This window comes from Sapajus apella, unplaced genomic scaffold, assembly GCF_009761245.1.
Source record: "Sapajus apella isolate SASKATOON/1434 unplaced genomic scaffold, GSC_monkey_1.0 scaffold2, whole genome shotgun sequence".
NCBI classification, from domain to species: Eukaryota; Metazoa; Chordata; class Mammalia; order Primates; family Cebidae; genus Sapajus; species Sapajus apella.
In genome coordinates, this window is record NW_022436942.1 from 37224930 (window position 1) to 37250426 (window position 25497).

Sequence of the window (25497 nt, forward strand, 5' to 3'; positions counted from 1 at the left end):
ATAGAATCTAAGGAAATTAAGTTCTTTGAGTTCTGGGATTTAAAGATTTATCAAGACTCACACAAAGGAATGTGATTTAGGAACTTCAAATTTCTGGATTTTCTTAATTATCACCTTTTATTACAGGAGGATTTAAAACATTTAATGTGTATTCCAAAGTAACATATTCGTTGATGAATCTTTAGCTTTAAAATACATATACGTAATAAATACTCCCTAGGAATTGGGAATAGACATTTAGAATCAAGGATAGGAAATTCTGATAATTTTATTTGCTTTGGATGATGTGATTAATTATAGGGTAATGTAATATCTGAAGTATCTTTATCTTCATGATTCCTTGTTTGTTTGTATTAAAGAATCAGAATACATCTATATGTACTGTGAGTTAATAGGGGAATTTGTCAATATTTGATTTTATGATGAAGGTAATTGGGTTAGTGAAAGAAGATACTGTTGCTCCCTACTTAATTCCTTGCCAAACATAACAATTTATATCCTTCAAAAACTTAAGTGGTTGTACAACTAGGATGCATAATGAGAGATAGAAGAGAATAAGGAGGTGGGGAGAAGATAAACTAAAATAAAGAACACACAGAAACCGTTATATATACACGTGTATAATCTTCACATTTATACTTAACATACATAATCATCTTCGATAAAAGATGTTATGATAGAATTTATAATGCTTCCATTTCTCTGTGGAAACATAAGTGAAAATAAGAAGTGACAGTGAAGTGGAGCTTGAACAATAAAGAACAGCTTGCTTTTGTTTAGATGTTCACTCTGCCATATTACTGATATATTTTCTTCCTTAAAATGGCAACACATATTTGTGGGATAGAAATATCTAGGAATTTTTTTTGCAAGGACTGTATCCTATGACTAACCAAGCTGTTGCTGGTTAGCATGATATTATAAATTCTGGCTTATATAGAACAAGAAGTCATGCTATTTCTTTTGTTTCTTCTTTCAGGGGTAGAAGAAAACAGTTTGGACAGTTTTGTTTTTGATACGCTGATTCCTAAACCAATTACCCAAAGGTACTTTAACTTGTTGATGGAGCATCACAGAATTATACTCTCAGGACCAAGTGGTACTGGAAAGACCTATTTAGCAAATAAACTTGCTGAGTATGTAATAACCAAATCTGGGAGGAAAAAAACAGAGGATGCGATTGCCACTTTTAATGTGGACCACAAGTCAAGTAAGGTATGTTACAGAATTCTAAAAGAACAGCTCCAATTTATCCATAAGTGTTTTAAGCAATCAAATTATAAGATTGTGTGAGAATTCCATGTTGTACATGGAAAAGAATATCCATCTGTTTTTTTTTACTGGATCTGTAACCTGGTAAGTGACCAAACCCTGGTTCACGAATTTGAACAAGACTGCTATTTTCAGTAACATTCAGTTATCAGGTACTCCACCAGGCATTGGGAATATACAGAATAAAATGGCAGGGCCCCTATTGCATGGTTTCTCTTAGACATCCACCTAGGAGAGTAGAAAGAGGTCTGTGCACAAGCAAGAAGGAATAGCTTTTCTTGGAGGAATCAGAGCTTTATAAAAGGGTAATACTTGCTTGGGTCTTACAGGCAAGTAGGAAATAACATGGGTGTTGCAGCAATGGAGATTTGGCAATAATTAGAGTATTCCAAGCAGAAGTTCTGGGAGCAACAATTTGTTTATGTCACATCTCCCTAAAATTTTTGTTTAGAAACCTTAGGAAATCTGACAACATTCAATTTCACCACCAACTAAGGTCTAATGTGCCATAGTAATCAGTCTGAACACTCAGATATTAAAAAGGAATGAGGGTCTATACAACATAGCCAGTTTTTTTTCTGAGTAAAATTTTAAAAATCCTAAAAAGGAAATAGTTGGTGGCTAATGTATTTTTAACACTAACCTAGTTTTACCTGTAATTATTTATTAAAGTCTGAATCAATGAAACCTAAAAGTTTCTCTTGGGAAACTTCAACTATTATAAGCAGTACCTTGAGGGAATCCCAATTATACTAGGTCATATTACTCTTTCAAGGATAACCTGGTTCAGTGATCTAAACTGTCCCAGTTTCTCAGAAACCTCAGGTCTGCAAATTTTCAGAAATAAACCTGACTCCCAAAAGCAGCCCAACCCCATTAGATTCTTGAAGTAAACCAGGCATATAGCTTAATGAACAAAAAGTATTAATTTTCTCACCTGTAAATTGGAGGAAATGGTAGGGCTATTCTAAGAACTAAATAAATGAGTGTGTGTGTGTGTGTGTGTGTGTGTGTGTGTGCGTGTGTGTGTGTGTGTGTGAGACAGAGAGAGAGAAAGAGAGAGAGAGAAATAGCACAAGTAGCAAGCACAATATAAGGGTTACTTGCAATTTTTAATCATAGCCCTTGACTCCCAATGAAGATTTCTCTTATAAACACACACACATATGCACAGTGCCTGCGTGTGCACTCACACACACACACACACACACACACACACCATTGTTCAAAACTGTCTTATATGTATCCTTCAAGAACAATGATGTATGTAAAACACAATGGGCTCTCTTAAAGTTAAATAAATATAATACATAAATTCTGACTATTTCCTTGGAACTCAGACCTATTCAAATTGTAGTTGAACCACTATCTAAAGAAAAACATAGAACCTGAAGTAGAATACTTGACTCCTTGAGCAAAAGTAGGAAGAGCACAATTGTTTGTTTGCTTCAGCTGACATGTTTACTGCTTACTGTGAATTCTATCTCCTCATATCTTGATATAAAAGCCTTTTAGCACAGTTTTAAATATTTTCAGCCAAAAAACTATGAAAGGTTTTGAAAGGCCTCTTTACTTATCCCCAGTATTTTTTTTTCTCAATGTTGGTATGAGAGACCTCTTTACAAGTTACTTCTTTTATGGCATAAAAAGTGTTTAGAAAACAAGAGCAAAATAGATTTATTGGAGAAGACCATGGAATTTTGATAAAGTGCCTGTAAAATAGGGAAAATAGTACAGCTATTCTAAGGACTAAATGAATGAGTGTGTGTTGCATGTGTGTATCTGTGAGAGATAAGTTCACTTAAAATCAAGGTTTGAATTTAATAGATGAAGCTTCATTAGAATATAGTTGACATGCTAAAAAAGTAGGTAATTCCCATTTATTATAAAACATAGCTTTCCCTAAAATATGTATATATGTGTGTGTGTGTGTGTGTGTGTGTGTGTGTGTGTGTTATTTTTATTTCAGCTTAGGAAAGAAGTTTATTGCTTAGACATGTTCTATTAAGAACATGTTAGTGTCCTTTTAACATTTTTGATTAAATATTTCCAACACTTTTATTTTTTGCTTTTTCAGAGGATAATAATTTGTGCCATTATTAGGTCAGTTCAATATTTTATTGCAAAATATGGGCAGGGCAACAACATTGCCAAGCATTGGCGGAGCTAATCATGCTAGGAAACGGTCATAGGAAGAAACTCTTTAACAAATCACAATAGCATTTGTTCCTAAGAAAGCATGAAGTATAACTGAAAAAATGTTTATTCTTTATGGTTGAAGATATGAACAAGCTATCAGTAATACTGAATACCAACTCATTGCCAGAGAATTTGGCAAATTTTTGCCAAATTGACAGAGAATAGCCACTATTTTCTTGGGAGTTGGGGTAAGGGTAAGTGAGGACAAACATAAAAATAAGAGGGGATGACAACTTAAGATTGTGTTAGGGATACTAACAGGGTAGATTTACTAAAGTAAAATGTTAATGAGGCATGAAATAATAAATCCTGTTCCAGAAAACCTGGAGCTGTTTAACTGCTGACGCATTTTATGCTGTGCCGTAGATAGCACTGAAGAGACAAATCCAAAAAGCACTTACTGATTCAAAAAAAAAAAAAAAATGGAATGACAAATCATCAAATGAAAAACATCTTTTCATGTTTTCGGTACCTCTGCACTTTACATTCTGTTCTTCTTCCCGCATTTCAAGCTCTCCCTCAAGCTGCCAGCTGGAATATTTTGATTGAGAGCAGTACACATAAACAATTATGCTTTGTGACATTCCATATAGTAGGCCCAGAAGGCTAGAGATGGATTTAGTAGAGAATACGTGGCCAGCTGAAGCCATTTAAAAAGTTAGGTTGGAAAAGATCAGAAAACTGGACTTGATAGATTCCTTTTTAGTATGTCTGGTGCCAGAATCTGAGAAAACAGTGATCTAGCATTTTTATGTAACTGTGGTGTTCCACCTACAGTTTCAGAGTATGGGATTCATCTCATTGTCAGTGTCCATCTGGAAGATATGTCTGTTTCCTTCTACCTGAGTAGATCTGGAAAAAAGACTTTTAATGATAGTCATCAGTGCCTCAATCTAAGATTTTATTTTCATCAAGCTGAAGTGGATATCATGAAGTTATTTCAAGGAAATCTGTGAGAAACTCTTAAGTTACATGAAAAAATTATATTTGTGTTTGCCTGTTTCTACATCCATTGGTTCATACCTACCATCAGATTCCCAAGGGATCTACCATCCTCTTGAGATGAAAGAAAGCCACACTAGAATTAGAATCTAAAGGCTCTGATTGTCTAAAAATGACCCAGTGATCTGCTAATTACAAAATTCAATTCATTTGTGCCCGCCCCACTTTCTTTCTCTCCCCTTCTGACATTCACGATTGTCATTCTCTGTTTGTTTCCTACCCCCTGGTAAATTCCCTTTCAGTTTTTTTCACTCTCTTCTCTTCCTTCTCTTCCCAGTAAATGAAACTGTTTTTCTCTATAATGAATTATTCTGTTCACCCTCACTTTTGTTCTTTGGATGACTCTCATGACTTCAACTTGTGTTGACTTCCGTGGTTGACTCCAATTAAGCACTATCAGCCATGCACACTCTCCCAATTTTGTAAGCTTTCTGTTATGTTACAAATATGTTTCTATTCACCTACTAAATATACATGTTGAAAATTGACAATTTCAGCGCCAAACACATATTGTAAATCCATCCTCTTTCACTCCTCTCCACCATAACCAACCTCCCCCCCAGATTAACATCCTCCTCTATTTCTTGGATTTCAACAATTATTTTGTAACTGCATGATACACAATCTCCCTTAAATTTCCATTCTTTCGTTTTTGGGATATATTCATTCACCTCATGGAACATAGAACATCTTTTCATAATTAAAATCTCAGCAGATTAAAATTTTTCAATAGTTTCTTATTGCTTTCTGTACTAGATCAAAAACATCACACTGTTCCTTGTTCAGACCTTTAGTATCTCTAGGCTTCAATAATTTCAATATTCTCTTGGCTGGTCTCAATTCTTCCTTTGAGTATGTTTGCCACATGTTAAATCACAGCTTTGACTACTTACTCAGATCACTAGAACAATGTTTCTTCACTGCCAACAGGAAAGGTTCAGTGATCTTACTAATCATTTAAGGTTGCAAAGTTTCCTTTCCAATTTCATTACCACCATTTCCTTTCACAAAACACATACTCTTAGCTTATTTCCTACATGGATATCATATTTCCATGTTTCTGACTGATTATTCTGTTTTTGGAAAGCTCTTCTCTCCTGTTAAACATCAAGATATTACCCAATCTTAAAAATAATAATAGCAAATAAGGGAATAATAGCAAATAATACTGCCACCAACAAGCCTTTTTCAGAGGCTACAAGCAATCTTTGCATACTATAAACAAAATCTTTGATCTGTACTTTTTTGAAGTAATGTATTATTTTGACTGAGAATTATATAGGTATATGCCTGACCTTATTCCAGAAAGGTAATATGATTCTTAAATGCTATTTCCATTTCTAATTAATTCTTATATTTTTCACATTTCTGTTTCCTTGGATAAATAAATTGCTTATCTCTACTGAAAACAGAGAAGCAATTGAACATATCAATATTTGACACTTGTTTATATAATACAATGCAACTTCTTTTGCATGGATTCAGCCTTTGTTCTTTTTTATTGCCACCACCACTGGCATGTACTATAATTTTCTGTAACAACAGAACACTTATTTCTCAAAACATATCAAACACATACACTTTTCAACTTTCGCTTTTTATTCTTTAGACTTCAATCTTTTTTTCTTTTTTGCTTTTTTTGCTTTTTAACCAACGTACTCTGTTGTTCCGTGAACCTTAAGACTGGATTAGATGCTTCTCTTAAGTATCCCTATCATGTTTTGTGCATTTCACTTATCACACTGTATTGTGAAACACTTGCTGGCCTGTTTCCGTGCTTATGAACTCTAAGTTCCTGAAAGACAGAAATTATGTTTTATCTCTAAATCCTTGGTGCCAGTAGTACGCTTCAGTTGGAATTAATCTCTTTCCCTCCTGTAGGCTACATGCCCCCTTTATCTTCTCTCATGGAATATTTTACCTTGCATTGTGTAAATTCATCATGATTTATGTGTGTGCCTACCACCCCTCTCAGGCTCCAGCGTTACCTCCTCCAGAAAACCATTCTTGACACCCAGCATCCAGGCTAATTCTCTTTCCTTGACTTCTCATATCTCATAATGTATTTATGATATTATATTGAAATCATTTGTCATATTTAAATTCCAGTCCCTAATGTGACACCTCTTAAAGCTTACAGGGTAAGACAGCCTGATTACCCCTTTTTAGTTCCCATGTCCAGAAAAGTACTTGGTGCAGTTCATAATAAATGTTAAACCTACTTAACCACTATTGATAGCAGGAATAATACTTCACTATTTTTGTATACCCAGGGCTTAGTCTGAGGCTGTGAACACAGTAGATAGATAGTGACTATTTTATAAATGAGTGAATGACTTAATGTAGCTAAATTTGTGATATAAATTTTATTTTTTTCTTTTAAAGTAAACATAATTCTCCAGAATATTCAGCAGTTTTAAACATGTATTTCTGCATTCTGTGACTCAGACAAAATTTATTTTGTGTGACTAGCTCAATAGAAAACTAATAGTACTTTATTTCTTTAATAAATTTTATATTTGAATATAAATAAAAATAACTAAATGCCTCAAAATCCTGGCCATTGTTTTATCTCCTACTTTTAGTTCAGCAGTGGTATTACAGACAGAGAGCAGTTGCATCTAGAGTGAACAGCTCACCTATTTACCTGGCTGCCAGAAACTGGAATCGTGGAATTGTTTTATAAACCTGAGCACGATTTGCAAATTGAAAATGTCATTGTAAATATGCAAATATTATGGAAATGTTCTTACTGATTAGGATAATTTTAAGAAACCTAATTATGTTCCTGGCCTACCCATCTGTGAGAGCAGTCAATCAGCAAACTGGTTATCATATTTAGATTAAAAGCTATTAGACAGGAACAACACCTGTAAAAGAACCAAGAAACTCAAGAGATACTAAATGTAATGTTATATTTCACCAGGTGAAATATAACTAATTTTTGTCTTTGTTTAAAATTACAGCAGTTGCATGCATATTATAAATAAATAAATAATTAAGTATACTTGTATCAGGGTCCTATGGCCGCAGTTTGAGATATACCCAACCTACATGAATTAGAATTAAAACATTAAAAATATCAGTGGAATCTGAGAAGTGCCATTTTCTATTTACTTCATACTTGAAATATTAAAGTTGCTAAAATTTACTTTTATCATTGAATACCAAAACTCAGAATAAAATCTCAAAATATATGGTTTATCATAAGAGTTTATATCCAGAACTCGTTTTGGCTTTTCTTTCAGGGAGAAAACCACTGAGAAATAGGCCTTCATGTTTATACTTTCAGGTTTGCTGCAGATGTTTGGTACTGGATCTTCTATTGCTTTCCTTTTTCTCTCTTTTATTCAAAAAGTTTATTCTGTCAGCAATATATGGTTTTTGATGTGTAGAATAAGAGTTTATATCAGTTGAATAATCTATGACTTTAATGAAAGAAACTGAATAGAAGACAAAGCATGCTACTCCTAAAATATTAACTGCTTACCATTAGTGTATATTTATCATTGATGTTATCTGTTTTTTTCATTTTTTAAAAGGAATTGCAACAATATCTAGCCAACCTGGCTGAACAGTGTAGTGCTGATAACAATGGAGTAGAGCTCCCAGTTGTAATAATTCTTGATAATCTTCATCATGTGGGTTCTTTGAGTGATATCTTCAATGGTTTCCTCAATTGTAAATACAACAAATGGTATGATTATCAAATATTTTGAATAATGAAATATGAAATAATTGTCATCAAATTTGCTCTTTTGTGCCTGTATGCACTTTGCTTTTTAATTTTTTGAATATTTAATTTTTACTTTTGAAGTTGACACATAAAATTTTACATATTGATTGTGTACACCATGATGTTTTGAAGTAAATGCACATTGTGGAATGATTAACTCTAGCTAAATAACATATGAATTACCTGAGTAGTTCTTATTTTTAGACTTACAATAGATGCCATTAATTTGAGAAGCCCTCTTTAATATTATAGTATAGTTTTAAAGAATCCATATGTATTCCTTAGAATATCTATGTATTCATTCAACAACCATGTCCCAGGTACTTTTATGAAAACATTGCTTCCTTAATGATGTTAGCTTCTGGAGACATCATTTGTGAAACATTTGTAAAACCAGTATCAATGATGGAATAGTTTTAATCAGGGAAATTCAAGCTAAATGGAACCTTTACAGCCCTGGTTTCATTCTCAGTTTATATCAAAGTTTAAATTTAACCTTTTTATAGAGATACACAATACATTCAGATATAGCTCCCTCTATTAATGAGTATGATTTTTAAATATTTGCAATGAAAGGAAAGGTTAAAGTAAGGTATTAAAGAAGATTCATTGTGGCATGGCCTCTAAAGAAAGGACATATAAGAATACCAACATAAATTAGTTTTAATAGTGCTGAATATTCCAATTATCTCTGCTAGAGATTTTCTTGACATTACAAACAGATGTGAGACAAAATCTCTGTGATTTTTCTAACTAAATTCTTTACTCAAATAATGTAAATTACAAATAAACTAAGACTCGGGGAAAGAAAATACCTTGCCTTGATGCCAGAGCTAGAATTAAAACCTCAAGTATTAATTTCTAGTCCAGTGATTTTTCTCATTTTCCATTACAAAATTACCCTTTAAAAGACAAAAATTAAAATAGAATAATCCATATCTATCCTAGTTGTTTTCTAAAATAATTTTAATGAATTAATCACTTTTACCTCCAGTAAATTAAAATTTTCTATTTATTTTTTGTAGTCCGTATATTATTGGAACAATGAATCAGGGAGTTTCTTCATCACCAAATCTAGAGCTGCATCACAATTTCAGGTAAAGTTAAATTGAAGATTTGTTTGCTTGTTTGTTTTTTGTGCGTGGGGAGAGGGATGACATTTTGTTTGATTTTGGGGGTTGTTTTTTCCATTTTTATTTTGACAGATCTTGCCAGGGATGACCCGTAGTGTGAAAGTAATTCTCACTGCTTCTGGCACTCTTCATCAAGTGAATAGTTTGTAATCTTCAACCTGTAATCAGATGTGTTTCTTTAAACAAAAAAAAGAAAAAATAAGAGAAAAGAAATGTTTTTTTTCTCTTCACTATGTCCCTGGTTAAAGTAGAGCATATTCCTTCTAAGTGTGAGAAATGTGAAGAGAGTTCCTATTTCAGGATTCGTGATTCTCCTACAGAAGAGTGTTCAGCATATAGACTCCCACTCACTTCTGACGCACATACGCTTCCTTTTAGCTCAAAAAGTAGAGTTAGTTACATTATAGCTCTCATGCTAGTAGACTTCCTAGCACCTTTGATCATCAAAATGTGGCCACCAATTGAAATGAGAACATAATTATTTTCTATTGTAAAAATAATCACGGTGAATGTAAAATATAATTTATATAAAAATTTCTGATTTTTTTTGTAGGTGGGTATTATGTGCAAATCATACAGAACCGGTGAAAGGCTTTTTAGGCAGATATCTTCGAAGAAAACTGATAGAGATAGAAATTGAAAGGAACATACGCAATAATGACCTAGTCAAAATTATAGATTGGATTCCTAAGACATGGCATCATCTCAACAGTTTTTTGGAAACACACAGTTCTTCTGATGTTACCATTGGTGAGTTCCAAAATCACAATATGCCATTTTCCAGGAACTAACAGTACTTGGTAAATATGGCCAGATTGGATGGTAGAAAATAACAAGCAAAGCTAATGTTTTTTCAAGATTCCAGAGATTTAAATTTATTTTTTTTCTCCTGAAAGTTTACTTTCTTCTTAGCTTTGTATCTCCCCTTAAATCCATTTTGTCTGACAGTTAAATATCACTGAGATATTTAATATTTGATATGAAATATTTGCTAATATATTACTGAGATCAAGTAAGTTCAGTATGGACAAATATCTAAAAATCAGATAACCACTGGAAATGAATGGTATCTTTTGAGGATACTTTTCATGCTAAAAACAAATTTGGCTAAATAGCCAAATTTGTCAAATAAAGTTATGAGAAAAGATTTTAGTTACAGATAATTTAGATATTTTGTAGATAATTTAGGTATTTTGTATTTTTCATGAAAACAAAACTGTTTGAATTATTTCTCTTTAGTTCACATAAAGATGTTTACATTTGTATTCCTTCTTTAATTGCACATACAGAAGTCTCTTTCACGTTGTTATAGATCATAAAAATGTACTCACTGTAAACACAGTTTAGATTAGAAAGAATTCCAAATGGGGAACGAAACACTCATGCCAGGTCCCAATTCTGCAAATAATGATGTGTTTTACATTCAGCAATTCATTTCAGCACAGCTTTGTTATTTCTAAAATGGGACAGGATGACTGGATTATGACTTTTATGATTTTTCCTAACTCTAGTATATTGTGTCCTAGATTAATATTTATTGTAAAAAGATAGAAGAGGCTAGGATATTGGGTCTTCAATATAATGAAGCTGGCCAACAATATAATTTTCTAGGAAATTTGCAAGAAATATATTCAAAAATGGTGTCTAGGTATGTTTTTAGATTATTAAATATAATTCTTAAAATATTTTGTTATTTGTTCATTCTCAGGTCCCCGGCTTTTCCTTCCTTGCCCCATGGATGTAGAAGGTTCTAGAGTGTGGTTCATGGATCTCTGGAACTATTCTTTAGTACCTTATATTCTGGAGGCAGTGAGAGAAGGTCTTCAGGTATAGTACTCAATTTTCACTGCTATTAAAAAAAAAAAAGCAAAAAAAAAATTTTAAAGCAAAAAACCCCAAAATTATCTGGATATTTATGGAGAAAACTAAAGGCATGAACTATATAAAAATAGAGCAATAAAGTTTTCAAGAGCAAATAGTTTATAATATTTTGTCTGTTCTGAGAACAAATATGTAAGAGAAAGAAAAGGCATAGTTATTTCAACAACTACACATTTAAGTCCAAATTGTTGTCATGGATGTTTACAGATTGTTTTTATTAGATAACTAATTAATTGCACAGTTATACATCTATGTCACAGCCATGTTTACATGACCCTTGACCATTTAAACTCTTATCACATAATTTATCTTTATTTCTCCCTCCCTTTTCTCCCTCCCTCCCTCCCTTCCTTCTTTCCTCCCTCCCTCCATCTCTCCCTCTCTCTTTCTTCATTTCTCTTTTCCTTTCTTTCTTCATTTATTTATTTATTTATTTATTTATTTATTTATTTATTTTTGAGACAGAGTCTCACTCTGTCACCCAAACTGGAGTGTACCTTACAACCATGGCTCACTGCAGCCTCAAACTTCTAGACTTAAGTGATGAAGATTTCCATGTAGCTAGGAATATAGGCACACCCCACCACACTCCGCTATTTTTATTGTTGTTATTAATATTATTATTTTAGAGATATGATTTTACTATGTTGCTCAGGCTGGACTTGTTTTTTCTTTTTTAATACTTAATTTTTGACAAGTAGCTTTTGCTTGTTAAGTTTCCTGTTTTTAGTATACTTCATTGTTTGAAGCCCTTTAATATCACTTGCAGGATCCTTTACTATTTTGGAGGAAGTACTCTAAATTCTAAGGCAGTCAGTTGGTCTTTTGATCTATGACAAATTGGTTTAATAGCATCTTTGCTCTTCCTCTCATGTGCCTGATATCTCAAGGCCCTGTAACCAAGGCCCTTCTGTCTTTTCTTAACTAAAAAATGAAAATGTATCACAAAAAGAAATCCATATTTCTCCAACAAAACACATTGTCATTTTTCCATAAGTCTTGATATTTCCTTAAGTTGAATTTGAAATTGTGATATTATAAAACTCTTTAAAATGTGTGTAACATAATCAACCAATTTATTAAGGATGAATCATGTCTCCTTTTCAGTAATTCAGCTGAGGCATCTATATTTATGATTTTTATAAAACTACTACTAGAATTAAGATACAGTTTATGTTTTACGCATTCTATCATCTATAATGCTGTGTTTTTATTTTACTGTCTAAAAAATTTTCCATTTATTTTTCCCTCTTTCACTCCCTTTTAATATCTTGATCTCTTCCTCTAGTAGACTGGCATTCATTTTACTATCATTTAGAAGTAAAATGATAGTTCTGGTGAATGTGATGAATTTTATTAGGATACCCTGAAGCCTCAGAGATAAAGCTAAGATCCTAAAGAATGCTATTGATTGGTTCTACTCTAGATTTAAATAATCAAATTTAACACTTTTAAGGATATGGGTCAATCTACCCCAAGCAAGTACCTCCAACAAAATAAAAGCTTATACAAATGTTTTCATTTTTCAAGCATAACATATCTTGTCTCAGGATTCTTCTAAAACTATTATACTACCTAGGATGTAAGTTGGATGTTTCATTGGATGTTTCAATGTTAATTATTTGTACCAAAAAAAATTATTTTATGAAAATTTTAGAACTCATAATTGTAAAGTTAATATTTAAATACATTATTTGTTCTCTAGCTATGGTTTTGGTATTAACAAACCATTATCTAAGTATTTACAAATTAAATTCTCCTTATTTAAGATTTTCTTGCTAATAGAAAGCTAAAGAAACTTTGTAAAAACTCCAAAATGATAATGCCTAAAACTGCTTAGCTTCCTTAAATCTCATTTCAGAAGGTGCATGCGTTCTTTGTTTCATATTTAAATTAATATTATTTATAGAATATTATGTGGAGAGTTATAATTCTATAAAGTTTCCATTTGGGCAAAAGTATAATCACTTAAGGACTAGTTTTTCAAACTAAAACTGAGAGCTACTTCAAAATTATTTTTTAAGAGGGATAAAAATGTCTCATTTCTTGCTGTGGTTCAGGATGTTTGGTAGTAGTTTAGTGTGAAAGATGAAGCAACTGTGATGTAGGGGTTGTTGGGGAAGGGGAATTCAGCACACAAGAAGGGAAAAATAGGAAAATCCTTTGGTGGGTAGACAGTTCTCAGCTATTGAACACTATGCTGGGCCAGAAAAGTCTATCAGCTGAAAGTATTTCTAGGGGAACAAGAAGCAAAGGAATCGTATCTGTCACAATCCATTCTCATGGATCTACTGGCAACAAAGAATCTTCGATTGGAGGAAGAGGTGGAGAAAAAAAAGCCTGGTAGCAAAAATGGCATTCTAAGTCCAGAGTAATAAAAATAATATCTTCAGATAAAGGCTGATTTTGTGTGTGTGTGTGAAAAACCTTATGGGGAATGCTCTCTGCCAGATGTTCTAGTTGGAAAACATGTTGTGATACAATGGGTTTTTATTTTTATGCTGGTGATTCTTTCTTAAAAAGTCAACAATCAGTTCATCTCATTCTGAATATTTATATTTCTCTTTTTTCAATTCTTTTTCTACAATATGTATTTCACTCTGAACTGGGCACATTTAGCTTTTCATTGGTCATTTCCAATTTTGCTCTCCTGGCTGGTTCTTTAAAAGCCTGAAATCAGTTGATTCTCGCCTTACATTAAAACAAACATAGTTAAGCTTTCCAAGAATTATGCATGTTTTGCTTCAATTGGTTTAAGTTGTGTAGCATGCTGTATTTTATACCTATAAAGTTTGTAACTGAGAGGAAACTTTTGCTCTATAACAAGATTACTATTTTTTTAAAAGTCTAATGATTGTCACCTCTGTTATCATCTCCTAAGGAAATGCACAGATATCAGTAGCTAGGCTCCCTTTTGTTTTAGGTAAGCTCAACTTCTCCAGAAGAAGCTCAAAAGAAAACTCCAAGGCAGTCCATAAAATTTTTGTGGTGTTAGTGTCCATCATTTTGCCTTTTGTCTTACTGAACCAAACTATATAAAACAGCCATCTAACAACAAACCAAAGTATGTTACCTGAGACCAAATGTGCACCTGCTAACCGAGATTGTCCTTGGCAAAGCAAGTCAAATGGGGAGGGAAAGTAATGTAAGGAACAAGTGTCCCTATGTTACTGCCCTTGCCCCCTTCTCTTAATTTTCACTTTTTTGTGCCCCCTTGTAAAATTATAATTTTTTTTTCAATGTCTCATTCTTCTCTTCAGGGTGCTCTTTCCAGTTTGGGTTCAGCCTTGCTTCCAGCTTAAAAATGTTTAACATTCAAGAGACTGGATTTATCATAATTGGATTCATCTTAAGTCTTCTATTCCACTGCCAGTACTTTATTCTTCTATTCCACTGCCAGTACTTTAACCAGGCTATATCATCTCTTTCTTATTGGGCAATTTACCCAATAATGGTTCTTGTAAAGTTGATAATTCAGTATCCTATTTTTTATCCTCTTTTACTAGTGGCCTGAAACACAAAAATCTAAAAAGAGTTTTTACAGAATGCAATGGAATTAAAGAAGAAGTCGACCACAGGAAAACTGTTATCAGAGAAAGTATTCTCACTCTAGAAGAAAGTTTGAGTAGAGTGCATTAGGTAGAAAAAAATAAATTCCTTTACTTTTATTTCCATCTTTCCAAGGTGCGCTTCACTAGAGAACTCTATTTAAAGTCAAGCATATTTTTTAAAAATCTTCCATAATTGAAGCTTTTATTTTTCACCCATTAGTTTTCTCTTGGTTTGTAAAATTACTAGTAAATGAAATGTGGGTGATCATTTCTATGTGTATTTATAATACACCTTCCTTATATTCTCCCCCAAATGCTGACACCTGTTGCAGATGTTCAGCTTTATTTTGTCTAGCCTTCGAGTTTAAATTGAGCTATGTAGACAGATACATGTTTAAATCTGAAGAATTGTATACAGATACTTAATTCCCTTGAAAGTATCATAAGAACTCAATGTGTCAAAAAATCACATCCAACTAGTAGTCCCCTTTTTAACTGAATAGAAATGCATTTTATATATGCTAAACATGTGGTCAACTTTTAGATGTATGGGAAACGCACACCGTGGGAAGATCCTTCAAAGTGGGTGCTTGACACATACCCATGGAGCTCAGCATCTCTGCCTCAGGAGAGCCCAGCCTTACTTCCGCTGCGACCAGAAGATGTTGGATATGAAAGCTGCACATCCACTAAGGAAGCCACAACCTCAAAGCACATTCCACAAACTGACACAGAAGGAGATCCCCTGGTAAGAATCTTGATGTTCATTTCTTCCTGTAGAATATGACTATAGTGTGTACTCATTAGTATTTAGTCACTTCTATCAAAGACATTTGTTATCCTAGGCAACATTTGGAACAGTTGTAACCCTGTTATCTTTGGCCTGCTTTCATTGGATGATAATCTTAAAATGAAAACCAAACTTGTATGTTTAAAAAGAATCAAGAAACATTACAACCTGAATGAATTCTTAGACTATAATTCTTCCCTGATTAAGCATCAAATTGTATATGTAATTAAATATAATTTTTAAATAGCATGACTCAATTCAATAGGCATTTGAGAGAAAACTCTATCTTGTTCTTAAATAGAAAAACAAAAAATTATGGTGTAATGTACACATGGAGAACTAAAAAATATTTTGCCTATATCAACTAACCTGACTAACATTATGGAATGGCTGTTCTGTTCCCTACTATAGAGAAGGATAACCTGACTTGGAAATCAAATGGAAGTTATGATTTATTTACTTTTTAAAACAGTGGAATAATTGAAATAAAAGTATGTAAAACTCTAAAGTATGAATATTCTGAAAATATTAAGTATATAGAATTAGGAAAAAACACTTTTTATATATCTATTTTTTATTTGTATAGTTTACTTTCAATATATTGATATCAAATGTAAAGTGTTATTAGCTCACCATTCTATGACTAAAGAGCTTATTGGACTTGTACAACCAATACAGAAAGAAAAGATACAGGTACTAAAATAAAAGTCATTATGTTGCTTAAATCAAACAAACACAAAACAGAAATAATTAAAAATAATAACCTAAGGCCGGGCGCGGTGGCTCAAGCCTGTAATCCCAGCACTTTGGGAGGCCGAGGCGGGTGGATCACGAGGTCAAGAGATCGAGACCATCCTGGTCAACATGGTGAAACCCCGTCTCTACTAAAAAACTACAAAAAATTAGCTGGGCATGGTGGCGCGTGCCTGTAATCCCAGCTACTGAGGAGGCTGAGGCAGGAGAATTGCCTGAACCCGGGAGGCGGAGGTTGCGGTGAGCCGAGATCGCGCCATTGCACTCCAGCCTGGGTAACAAGAGCGAAACTCCGTCTCAAAAAAAAAAAAAAAAAAAAAAAAAAAAAAATAACCTATGACTGTACCTAAGGACATAAAATCACTTGATATTTTAGGGAATACTCTTACACTAACAACCTTGACACATACACACCATCATCATCTCAGCTAATCATTCTTAACATTTTGGGAGTTTCTTGTGGAAAATCTGATAAACTTTCAATATCCTCTCCCCAGAAAAATGCACAGACACTGAAAATTGGGCATACAATTTTAAGACTTTCATAAAATCACTGAAGTATATACATAGACCTACTTAGAATCCAGGGATTCCCTGTTGATTTCTGACCTAGGCAATATATTCCTTAAGAGCCCAGACTTATAATTTTATAACATGGTACATGGCCTTTTAGGTGATACACAGTTAGAAATCAACAGTGGTGGGGAAATTAGTTTGGATCCAGCATAATTGTGAGCATACACTAAATAATTGCTGATAGAATGATTAATAGAGTAGATATAAGCTTTAGAATGTGAGTATGGATTATGTTATCTGAATTCCTCAAAAAGTCCGGTCCTACTGTTGCAGTTTTTATATAATGTGTTTGTTTTATAAGGAGAGGTGTTTATAAGATTTGTTCTCAGTTTTAGTCTGTAGAGTATTAAACCCTTAGGAAATGCTCCCAACTTTCCCAACTCTCATAGTTCAGGTCAGCTAATTCCATAAAGCACCCTTTTTCCTGGTTCTGAATGCACTTGTCTTCTAGTACAAGAAAGAAATTCAAGGTTTCCCATTCTGGCATGAGAATTGGAGAAAAAAATTCCTGGTTCCTAACCCGGTGCACTATTTAATATCTTAAGAAACAGGGTGTTACGATGTCTTGCATGCTAAATGGTAAGACATCATCTAAAACTAAATCTTTGGATCAGGCATTCTCTGATTTAAAAAATAAATATTTTCTATCTGTTTTTATTTCTATATATTTCTGTAATTACTAACATGAAGCCAACATATATTTTCAGCCATTCTAAATCAGAAATCCTAGAAAACATCCACTATTTAGGGTCAGAAATCACCATAGCAATGAGTATGGCAAAGAAACAGGAAAGAAGAGAGGAGAGACTTTCTGAATCTGAACGAGGATGCAAGTTTTTGGTATATCTCACATTATTTTAAAAATACAAGGTGTATTCATGATTAACAACAAATGAATGTTAATGAGTCTGTCCTTGGTGCTATGACCTGGTGATCAGGAGATAAATACGGTATTATTTCTGACCTCAAGAATCTTAAATTCCAGCAGTGAAGAGAGGCTTCTACCTATATAAAGTGCAGTAACATAATAGAGGTACATGTTAGGTAAAATTGTGCGTTCATTGAGGACACAGGTAGAATACATTTTTACAGAGGAGATGCTTGAGCTGGATCTTGAGTGATTAATAGGATTTCACTATATGGGTGGAGGGAAAACATCCAAAATTAAAGAAATAGATTATAAAACACTAGAGGACAGTATAATAAAAATGGTGAGTTTAGGGAACAATACATCAGTTGGTGGTAAGAATTAAAACTATGGCAGTATACAATTGCTAGATCATTCTGACCTTGTTATCATTGCAGAAAGTCAAAACTTTATCACACCGACAGTGGGAAGCATCAAAGGGGTTTGAGCCATGATTTACCTAGTTAGATCTGCAGTTTTTAAATATCACTTTAGAAACAGAGTAGAGAGGACATATTGAAGAAGATAGGATGCAATCTGGAAGCTTAGCAGATTTGTAAGTAGCAGTGATGATAAAGACTTGATAACCATGTTAGAAATGATAAACATTAGATTTATGACTTATAGATGTCCTCTTCCCATTTAATGTTGCTGTAACAGAATACTTGAGGCTGGGCAATTTGTAAAGAAAAGAGGTTTATTTGGCTCATGGTTCTGGTGGTTGGAAAGTCTAGGATTGAGCAGCTACATCTGGTGAGAGCCTCATTCTGCATGAACTTATGGTGGAAAGTGGAAGAGGAGTGGGAGTGTGCAAAGAGGTTACATGGTGAGAGAAGAAACAGACTCTTTTAAACAACCTGCTTCCACATAGGAACTAATCCATTCCCTCTAGAGTGAGAACTCACTGACCTCCAACCAGAATGGCATTAATCTGATCATGAAGAATATGCCCCCATGACTCAACACCTCCCACTAGGCTTCACATCCCAACACTGTCACAATAGGTATAAAACTTCAGCAAGAGTTTCGGAAGGGGCATGTTATATGCAAACTGTAGCATGAGTATGGGGAAGAAGCAGGAAGAAGAGGGGAAAAATATTAATACACTTTGGAGGATTCTGATGTATCATTATAATGACTAAATTATACATAATCTCTCGTAATCTACCTTGATTTGAATGCACAAAATAATACTATGCAAGGGCAAAGTAAATCACACTCTATACCTTTATTATGAATCTGAGATGTGGACTATATTACAATGGAACATATTTACTATATGGCAAAATTAAGACTTTAATAATAATACTATTAAACAATAAAACTTTTACAACATCCAGCATTCAAGTGATTTCAAATTTTGTGTCTAATATATAGTCGTATCATTTTAAACAGATATTATTTACCATTTCTACTCTTACTAAATGACCAGGATGCTCAACACTCAGATTTGTTTTACAGATCAGTTTCATCCAAATGCTTGAACATATAGGCAACTGCTAATGAGTGGTAGATTGATAAAAGAAATTGGAAAAAAAGAATATGAATGGACATAAAAGTAGGAAGGTGGGGGTTTGAGTGAGAGAAAAAGAGAGAACAGAGTAGGAGAGAAAGAAACTATGTTGAAGGAGGCATTTGATTTTCTTAGCTTACTGAGTTTGAGAAGTTATCACTATTTATTTCATAACCTTATGTAGCTTACTTAATAAGTTCAGAAAGTTAGATTGAAAATTAGGTTAAAACAAATTGTCCTGAAGACTATTAAAATGAGTTCAAATTCCTTTTGTCAGAACAGAATTCTTGCTGAAACGGGTGATTACCAGTTTATCATTTATTTCACAAGCATTTATAAAGCACACATTTAAAAAAAAGAAAAAGTCCATTTCTAACAGTGGCACTCCAGAGCTGTCAAGATTCAAGCAATGTGACTGCTTTTTATTTTATAATACATGGAAATGCTAGCTGCCTTTCTCCCCAGGTGCTTTCATGCATATGTCCCTTTTACGAGAACAAACATTACCATTCTCCTATAAGGCTGGGAAATGAGACAGCTGCTATTGTTCCAAATGATGGTTTTTGTTTTCGGTGATATATCAATCATATTTTAGCCAGAAATCCAACTACACAAACTTGACAGTAATTCTTTCCTTCTCCCTCTTCAAACACTCACGGTTCGCTTCATTCAGTCACCTCCTCCCGAGGTCAGCTCCTAAACAGCAGATGGTGTGCTTGTGTGCAGCAGCTGGCTTCATTCCACTCCATCCCCTCCTTCTCTCAAGGGACTGTGCGTGTGTGCCTGTGTGTGCATCTGTATGTGTATGAACATTCACGACTTTCAGTTGCCATTCAATGCTTTCTGCTTCTCCCAGCCAAAAAGCTGGGAAGCTTGGCGTACTTTCCAGCAATGAACCCAGATGTCCAGCTGTGATACAGTTTCCTTTCCAGTCTCCCTGCTGGAGCAGTATTCATTCACAACCCCAAATAAAAGAGTTTTCTAGAGGCCCTATTTTGTCCTTCTGGTTTGGTGTTGTAGTCATGTTTGGGAGAAACAGTGTAGGAGCCAGTGACAATGAGTAAAAATCTAAAATTGTTTTCCCGTGTCACTTGGATGGGATAAGGCGCCTCTTCAGTGTGGCTCAGGGCCTTGATTTTTATGGGCTGGCTTACTCAATGCATCATTGCCAACATCGATGTCTCTTTTTTTTGTTTCTTCAGATGAATATGCTAATGAAACTTCAAGAAGCAGCCAATTACTCGAGCACACAAAGCTGCGACAGCGAAAGCACCAGCCACCATGAAGACATTTTGGATTCATCTCTTGAATCTACCCTCTAGAGGATGAAAAAAGTTAGGGGAAAAGACTGCTTTTAAAAAAAATGTTTAAAAAGAAAGGTATTTTCACTAAACCACTGCCAGTATAAAAGCACCCTATCAAGGGCCCTGACCCAGAGTCGTGGTCTCCAAGGAGGCAGCAGAACTAAGTCTGAACCACCGAGATGCTAAATTGCAATGGAAGCTTAACTTTAATTTCTAAGCATTTTTTTATATCTGTGGAGTAGTAGAAGGCTCCATTACTCAACTGGAAAGGACCCTGATGACAGGGCAACTGAATAGATTGCACATGGGATAGCCAAACTGGACTTTCTTTGTTTCCTCTTTAAAAGTTTACAATGCAGACCATTTTTTTTGTCCTTTCCTTTTGTTTCCTCTGAGGGGCTGTTCTTCCCCAGGCAGGGTCTATCCTTCTGATCCGTCCAACCTCCTTTGTGCCACACGGTGCTGGTCCCAGTGCTTCAGTAGTGTTTGTGTTGTGCGCTCACCCCATTCCAGAACAAATCCAAGAGGCCAGTCCTCCATAAGCACAAATGGAATTGTGCAACCACCAGAAAAACACTACTATGGCAAACTGGAAAAGTGCCAATTTAATTCTAACTGCCATGTTCTCATGATGTGCTCCACCAACTTTTTAGTACATGAGTCACCGGTTTTATAAGGTTGTTTTTACCACAGTGGTCTTTTTAAACCACCTGCCCACTCCCTTAACAAGAGTTTTATACCAATTATTAGTCAACACTGACAAAAGGCTTTTTTAGGGCTTTATTTGTTTGAGCCTTTTCAGTGAAAGAAGGAACATTTCCTATGGTGCTGTCTCACTGCCTTAAAACAGATTTCTACAACAGTTTAACAGTTGGTTTAAATCCTAAACCATTGGTAATTTCCACTGTCTTTTCATTTACAATCAAGCAACACCAGTTAACACAGTAGCCTCATCTCTATATATCTTTCTCTCTTTTTTTTTTTTTTTGAAGAAATGGATAGGAGAAAGATCAGTATTTTTAACCTTGTGAATAGATTGTGTTGCCTATCCTCCAAAATATTAAAATAACCCAGAAACGCTCTTTGACCGTCACTTAAAAGCTAAGACATGGTGAAATTCCATCCAGTTCTAAGTGAAAGAATTTCAGAAGGCAAGAGATTTTGAATTATCATCCAGCAGGGCTGGAAGCACTAGATGCAGCATGAGCACAACTATTCGGCTTTCCTTCCCTATTTTTTTTAATTAGTTTTGACGCATGTTGTTTTGATTGCTATTGTTGTACATGAGAAATTCAGCATTAAAGAACACTGAAGCAGTAAAGTCACTGTGGAAGAGGAAGCGTTTATACTGTAAAAGAAGGTTAGATTTGCACAGTCTACTGGGTAGGTATTGTAAATAATAATTTTTAAAACTTGCACAAATCGAAACAAACACAAACAAAAGTGTATTTTATCCTGTTGGTGTTAAGAGGTGTTTCACTTGCTGAGATTTCCTGTACATTGCAAACAAATACAGAATGCAAACCCTCAAAGCTGTTATTATCTGGTGTGTTTGTCCTGTATTTACGATTGTTATGACTATGCAGGAGCTATCAGTGCTAGAGTGAGCATGCTTCAAAACTGTACATGAAGCCAATATATTTTTGGATAAGTAAAACTGTCTGAAAGTACATCTGTCATGGCAGGCTTTAAAGAGAGTGCATGAAAACCGATCAGTCATTGGAGAAGTTACCACCATACACAAAGGACAGGTTTTAAGTTTACGAAACCCAAGGGCTAGGCCATGGTATAGACTTGTTCTATGAGTGTGTGAAAATGTGTTGCTTTTAGGACGTGTAATTGGTGCTACTCTCTGTGACCACCAATGGGTCAGTTGCTTAGAACAACACCACCACCACAAAACATCTGTGCAGTTTTCAGAGTGTCACTAAGTCTACAGGTCCTTTCTCGGTGCTATTGCCCTAAGGGAAATCCGAACTGGATTTATGCACATAGAATTGTTACCCTGACTTTGAAGCCTCAAACATGGATCAAATCTGTTGTGAAACATCAGTATATGTAGCTGGATGAGTGACTAGTTGCCCTTGTATAATATGTGATCAAAGAAAATTGCTAATCTTTCCCTGCCATTTTGAGAAACACAGTCCAGACATGAGCATAAACAGAATTTCCTGCAATACATCCCAGTAGGTCCACCTAGTTTACAACTTAAACTAGTTTGTGAAACATTTGTCTGTATACATTTTATATTTTGTACATTTTGATGTAACATATCATGTAAATAGGCAGAAACAGTGAAATAAATCATCTGAAAAGTTTTGTAGTCTTTGTAAAGCCCCAACAATAAGTACTTGGTGTCAATGGACTTAACTGGATGATGTATTTTCTATTGGTTTATTGTTCCTCTAGCTTGTAAACCAGCTTGCATATATTTTTTTGCAAATGTGCACCCTGTATCCGTCTAAATTATTACTTTGCCATTAAAGTGGAATTATTTATTGACAACATGGTGTGGTGTCTATGTATGGAAGAAAGTGAATAATTATACACCAAGAAGTGTCAAGCTTTAAAATGTTGCTTGCACTATTAATATGACTTCAATAGGACTGTATGCAAATTTATATTTTATAACCATCATAAAAAGGGCTTCAAAGCTTTCAAGTAAATAAAGGTAATCGGTTTAACTTTTTAAATGATAATTATTCAGTGAATGTTTCAGAAAACTCTGAATAGTTTTCTTAAATACCCAATGATAAAATAAGAATATAAAATAAGATGTTGAGATTCACTGAGTCAAATTAACTCAATAAATGTTTGTTTGTTTTTATTCCATTAAATCCTCTTTTGACATTTTAGCTCTAAACATTATTTTAAAGCAAACTAATTCTTTGGGTAGTAGTATGTTTTTTTAATAGAGAAGATTATAAAAGAAAAGAAAAGAATCCCTTTTAAAATTATGATTTCTTTTAAAGTAGCTTGGAAATCTCTTTAACCTCAGTAATTGGAATATATATTTGTGATGGTATAAGCAGGATTTTAATTCTAAAAGCAGGAAAACTTCTGAATTAGAATAGTTATAGAGCAAAGAAAGAAAGGTATTAGTTAAAATAGACTAATCACCCATAATGGATTATAATCAGTGCATTTGTTCCTTTACTCAGTTTGGGAGATAAGGAAATTTCCACAATTCATCTTGTTCAGATAAACATTGAATTAAGCCAAAACTTCAATACGGTTCTGCTAAATACAATTTCAGGCTGCCTAAGTATAAATCCCAACATGTCATTCTTTGTGTGACCTTGGCCAATGTACTCAAACTCTATGTGCCTCATTTTCCTCACCCATAAAGTGATGATAATAATAGTACCTGGCTCTCACAGATTGCTCTGAAGATCATATGGGTTATTACACGCAAACTCCTTGAACAGTGCCTAGCCCTCCGTAAATTGTAACTTCCTGAACAACAATTGTAACAAAATAAGATATATTTATATTTTTTTCAAACATTCTTGAGAATAAGATGTCAATAAATTTAAGGTTTTGAAGAATATATATTTTAACTCAATTTCCTAATTTTTAAAATGGACGTAGAAATAGTACTTACTCATAGGGCTGTGAAGAGGATTGAGTTTAGGTCTGTAAAGTACTCAGAATAATAGCTATCACTCAAGAAATTTTCAACAATTATTAGCTTCTATATTAACACTGCCATTACAATAAATGAATAATATCAGTAATATACTCAGGATTCAACCTACTCATCTATAAAATCAGATTATTATAGTATCTACTCATAAGATTAGTTTGAATAATGAATAGTTTAAAATATGTAAAATACTCAGAAAAGATTCTGTCCTGGCTTAAATGTTACATAAGTGTTAGTTGTCATTCTAATATGTGCCAGGCAACTTTCTTAGGAATCAGAGCCATTGAGATGCAGGCTATGGTCCTACAGGATTTAACATTTAGTAGAATTGAGTCTTTGCCCCCTTCACTTTTTACTATAATGAATCCCTAAGTTCCCTACTATAAGGATGCCTATTAAAAGCCCAGTGAATAGTCCACTGAAAAATTGAACAGGATATATTTTCAGATTCTGATAGAATCAATGATACCAGTGAATTATGTTTATATTTGGAGAAATACAAGTACCCTCTTTATTTCAGGCCTTGGACTTTCACAGTAAAGAAAGAAAAATATCATCTTTATAAACAATAGGCCACCTTAAAAATGTCTAGTTCTATGTCTTTGATCAGTGAAGATGTTTAAAAGGAAGCTTCAATTGTGTTTTTATTTTGTTTTGCCTTTTGGGGAGGTATACCAATTAACAGGCAAAATATTGCATTGGTGAATTAACTATTTTTTTTAATTCAGTGAATATGATTTGGATAAGTCATTAAGAGGATCTCTTCTCTACATAAAGTATACATTATCTCTCAATTACGCAGGAGCTCATCAATAAGAAAACACATTCATAGAAATTAAACAGAGCACATTCTAAACATTTTAGAATTTAGAATTCTTTAATAACATTCTAGAATTTTATTAGAGAAAAATGAAAGTTCTCAAGCTTTATTTTCCATGAAATTGTAAAAGAGAATGCTAATATCAAATAAATCTTTCAGAATCGTTGGAATTTTTATGTTATTTTTTGAGACAGAGTCTTGCTCTGTCACCAGGCTGGAGTGCAGTGGTACAATCTCTGCTCACTGCAACCTCCTCCTCCTGGGTTCAAGTGATTGACCTGCCTCAGCCTCCTGGGTAGCTGGGACTACAAGGGCCCACCACCATGCCCAGCTAATTTCCTTTTTTTTTTTTTTTTTTTTTGGTATTTTTAGTAGAGATGAGATTTCACCATGTTGCCCAGGATGGCCTTGATC

At 33.9% G+C, this 25497-nt stretch overlaps 1 protein-coding gene across 9 annotated transcripts in view; it reads left to right on the forward strand.

The window, feature by feature from the left end:
* The window catches only part of NAV3 (neuron navigator 3), a 623567-nt gene extending 600445 nt beyond the window's left edge, over positions 1 to 23122 (forward strand). For all 9 annotated transcript variants that reach the window (XM_032285065.1, XM_032285057.1, XM_032285074.1 and 6 more), the window contains 7 exons: positions 980 to 1215; positions 8016 to 8170; positions 9235 to 9306; positions 9896 to 10092; positions 11051 to 11169; positions 15319 to 15522; positions 20516 to 23122. In XM_032285065.1, the coding sequence (XP_032140956.1) occupies positions 980 to 1215; positions 8016 to 8170; positions 9235 to 9306; positions 9896 to 10092; positions 11051 to 11169; positions 15319 to 15522; positions 20516 to 20635 (1103 nt within the window). In that variant the 3' untranslated portion in view covers positions 20636 to 23122. The remainder of the gene's footprint in view (positions 1 to 979; positions 1216 to 8015; positions 8171 to 9234; positions 9307 to 9895; positions 10093 to 11050; positions 11170 to 15318; positions 15523 to 20515) is intronic.
* The last annotated feature ends 2375 nt before the right edge of the window (positions 23123 to 25497 follow it).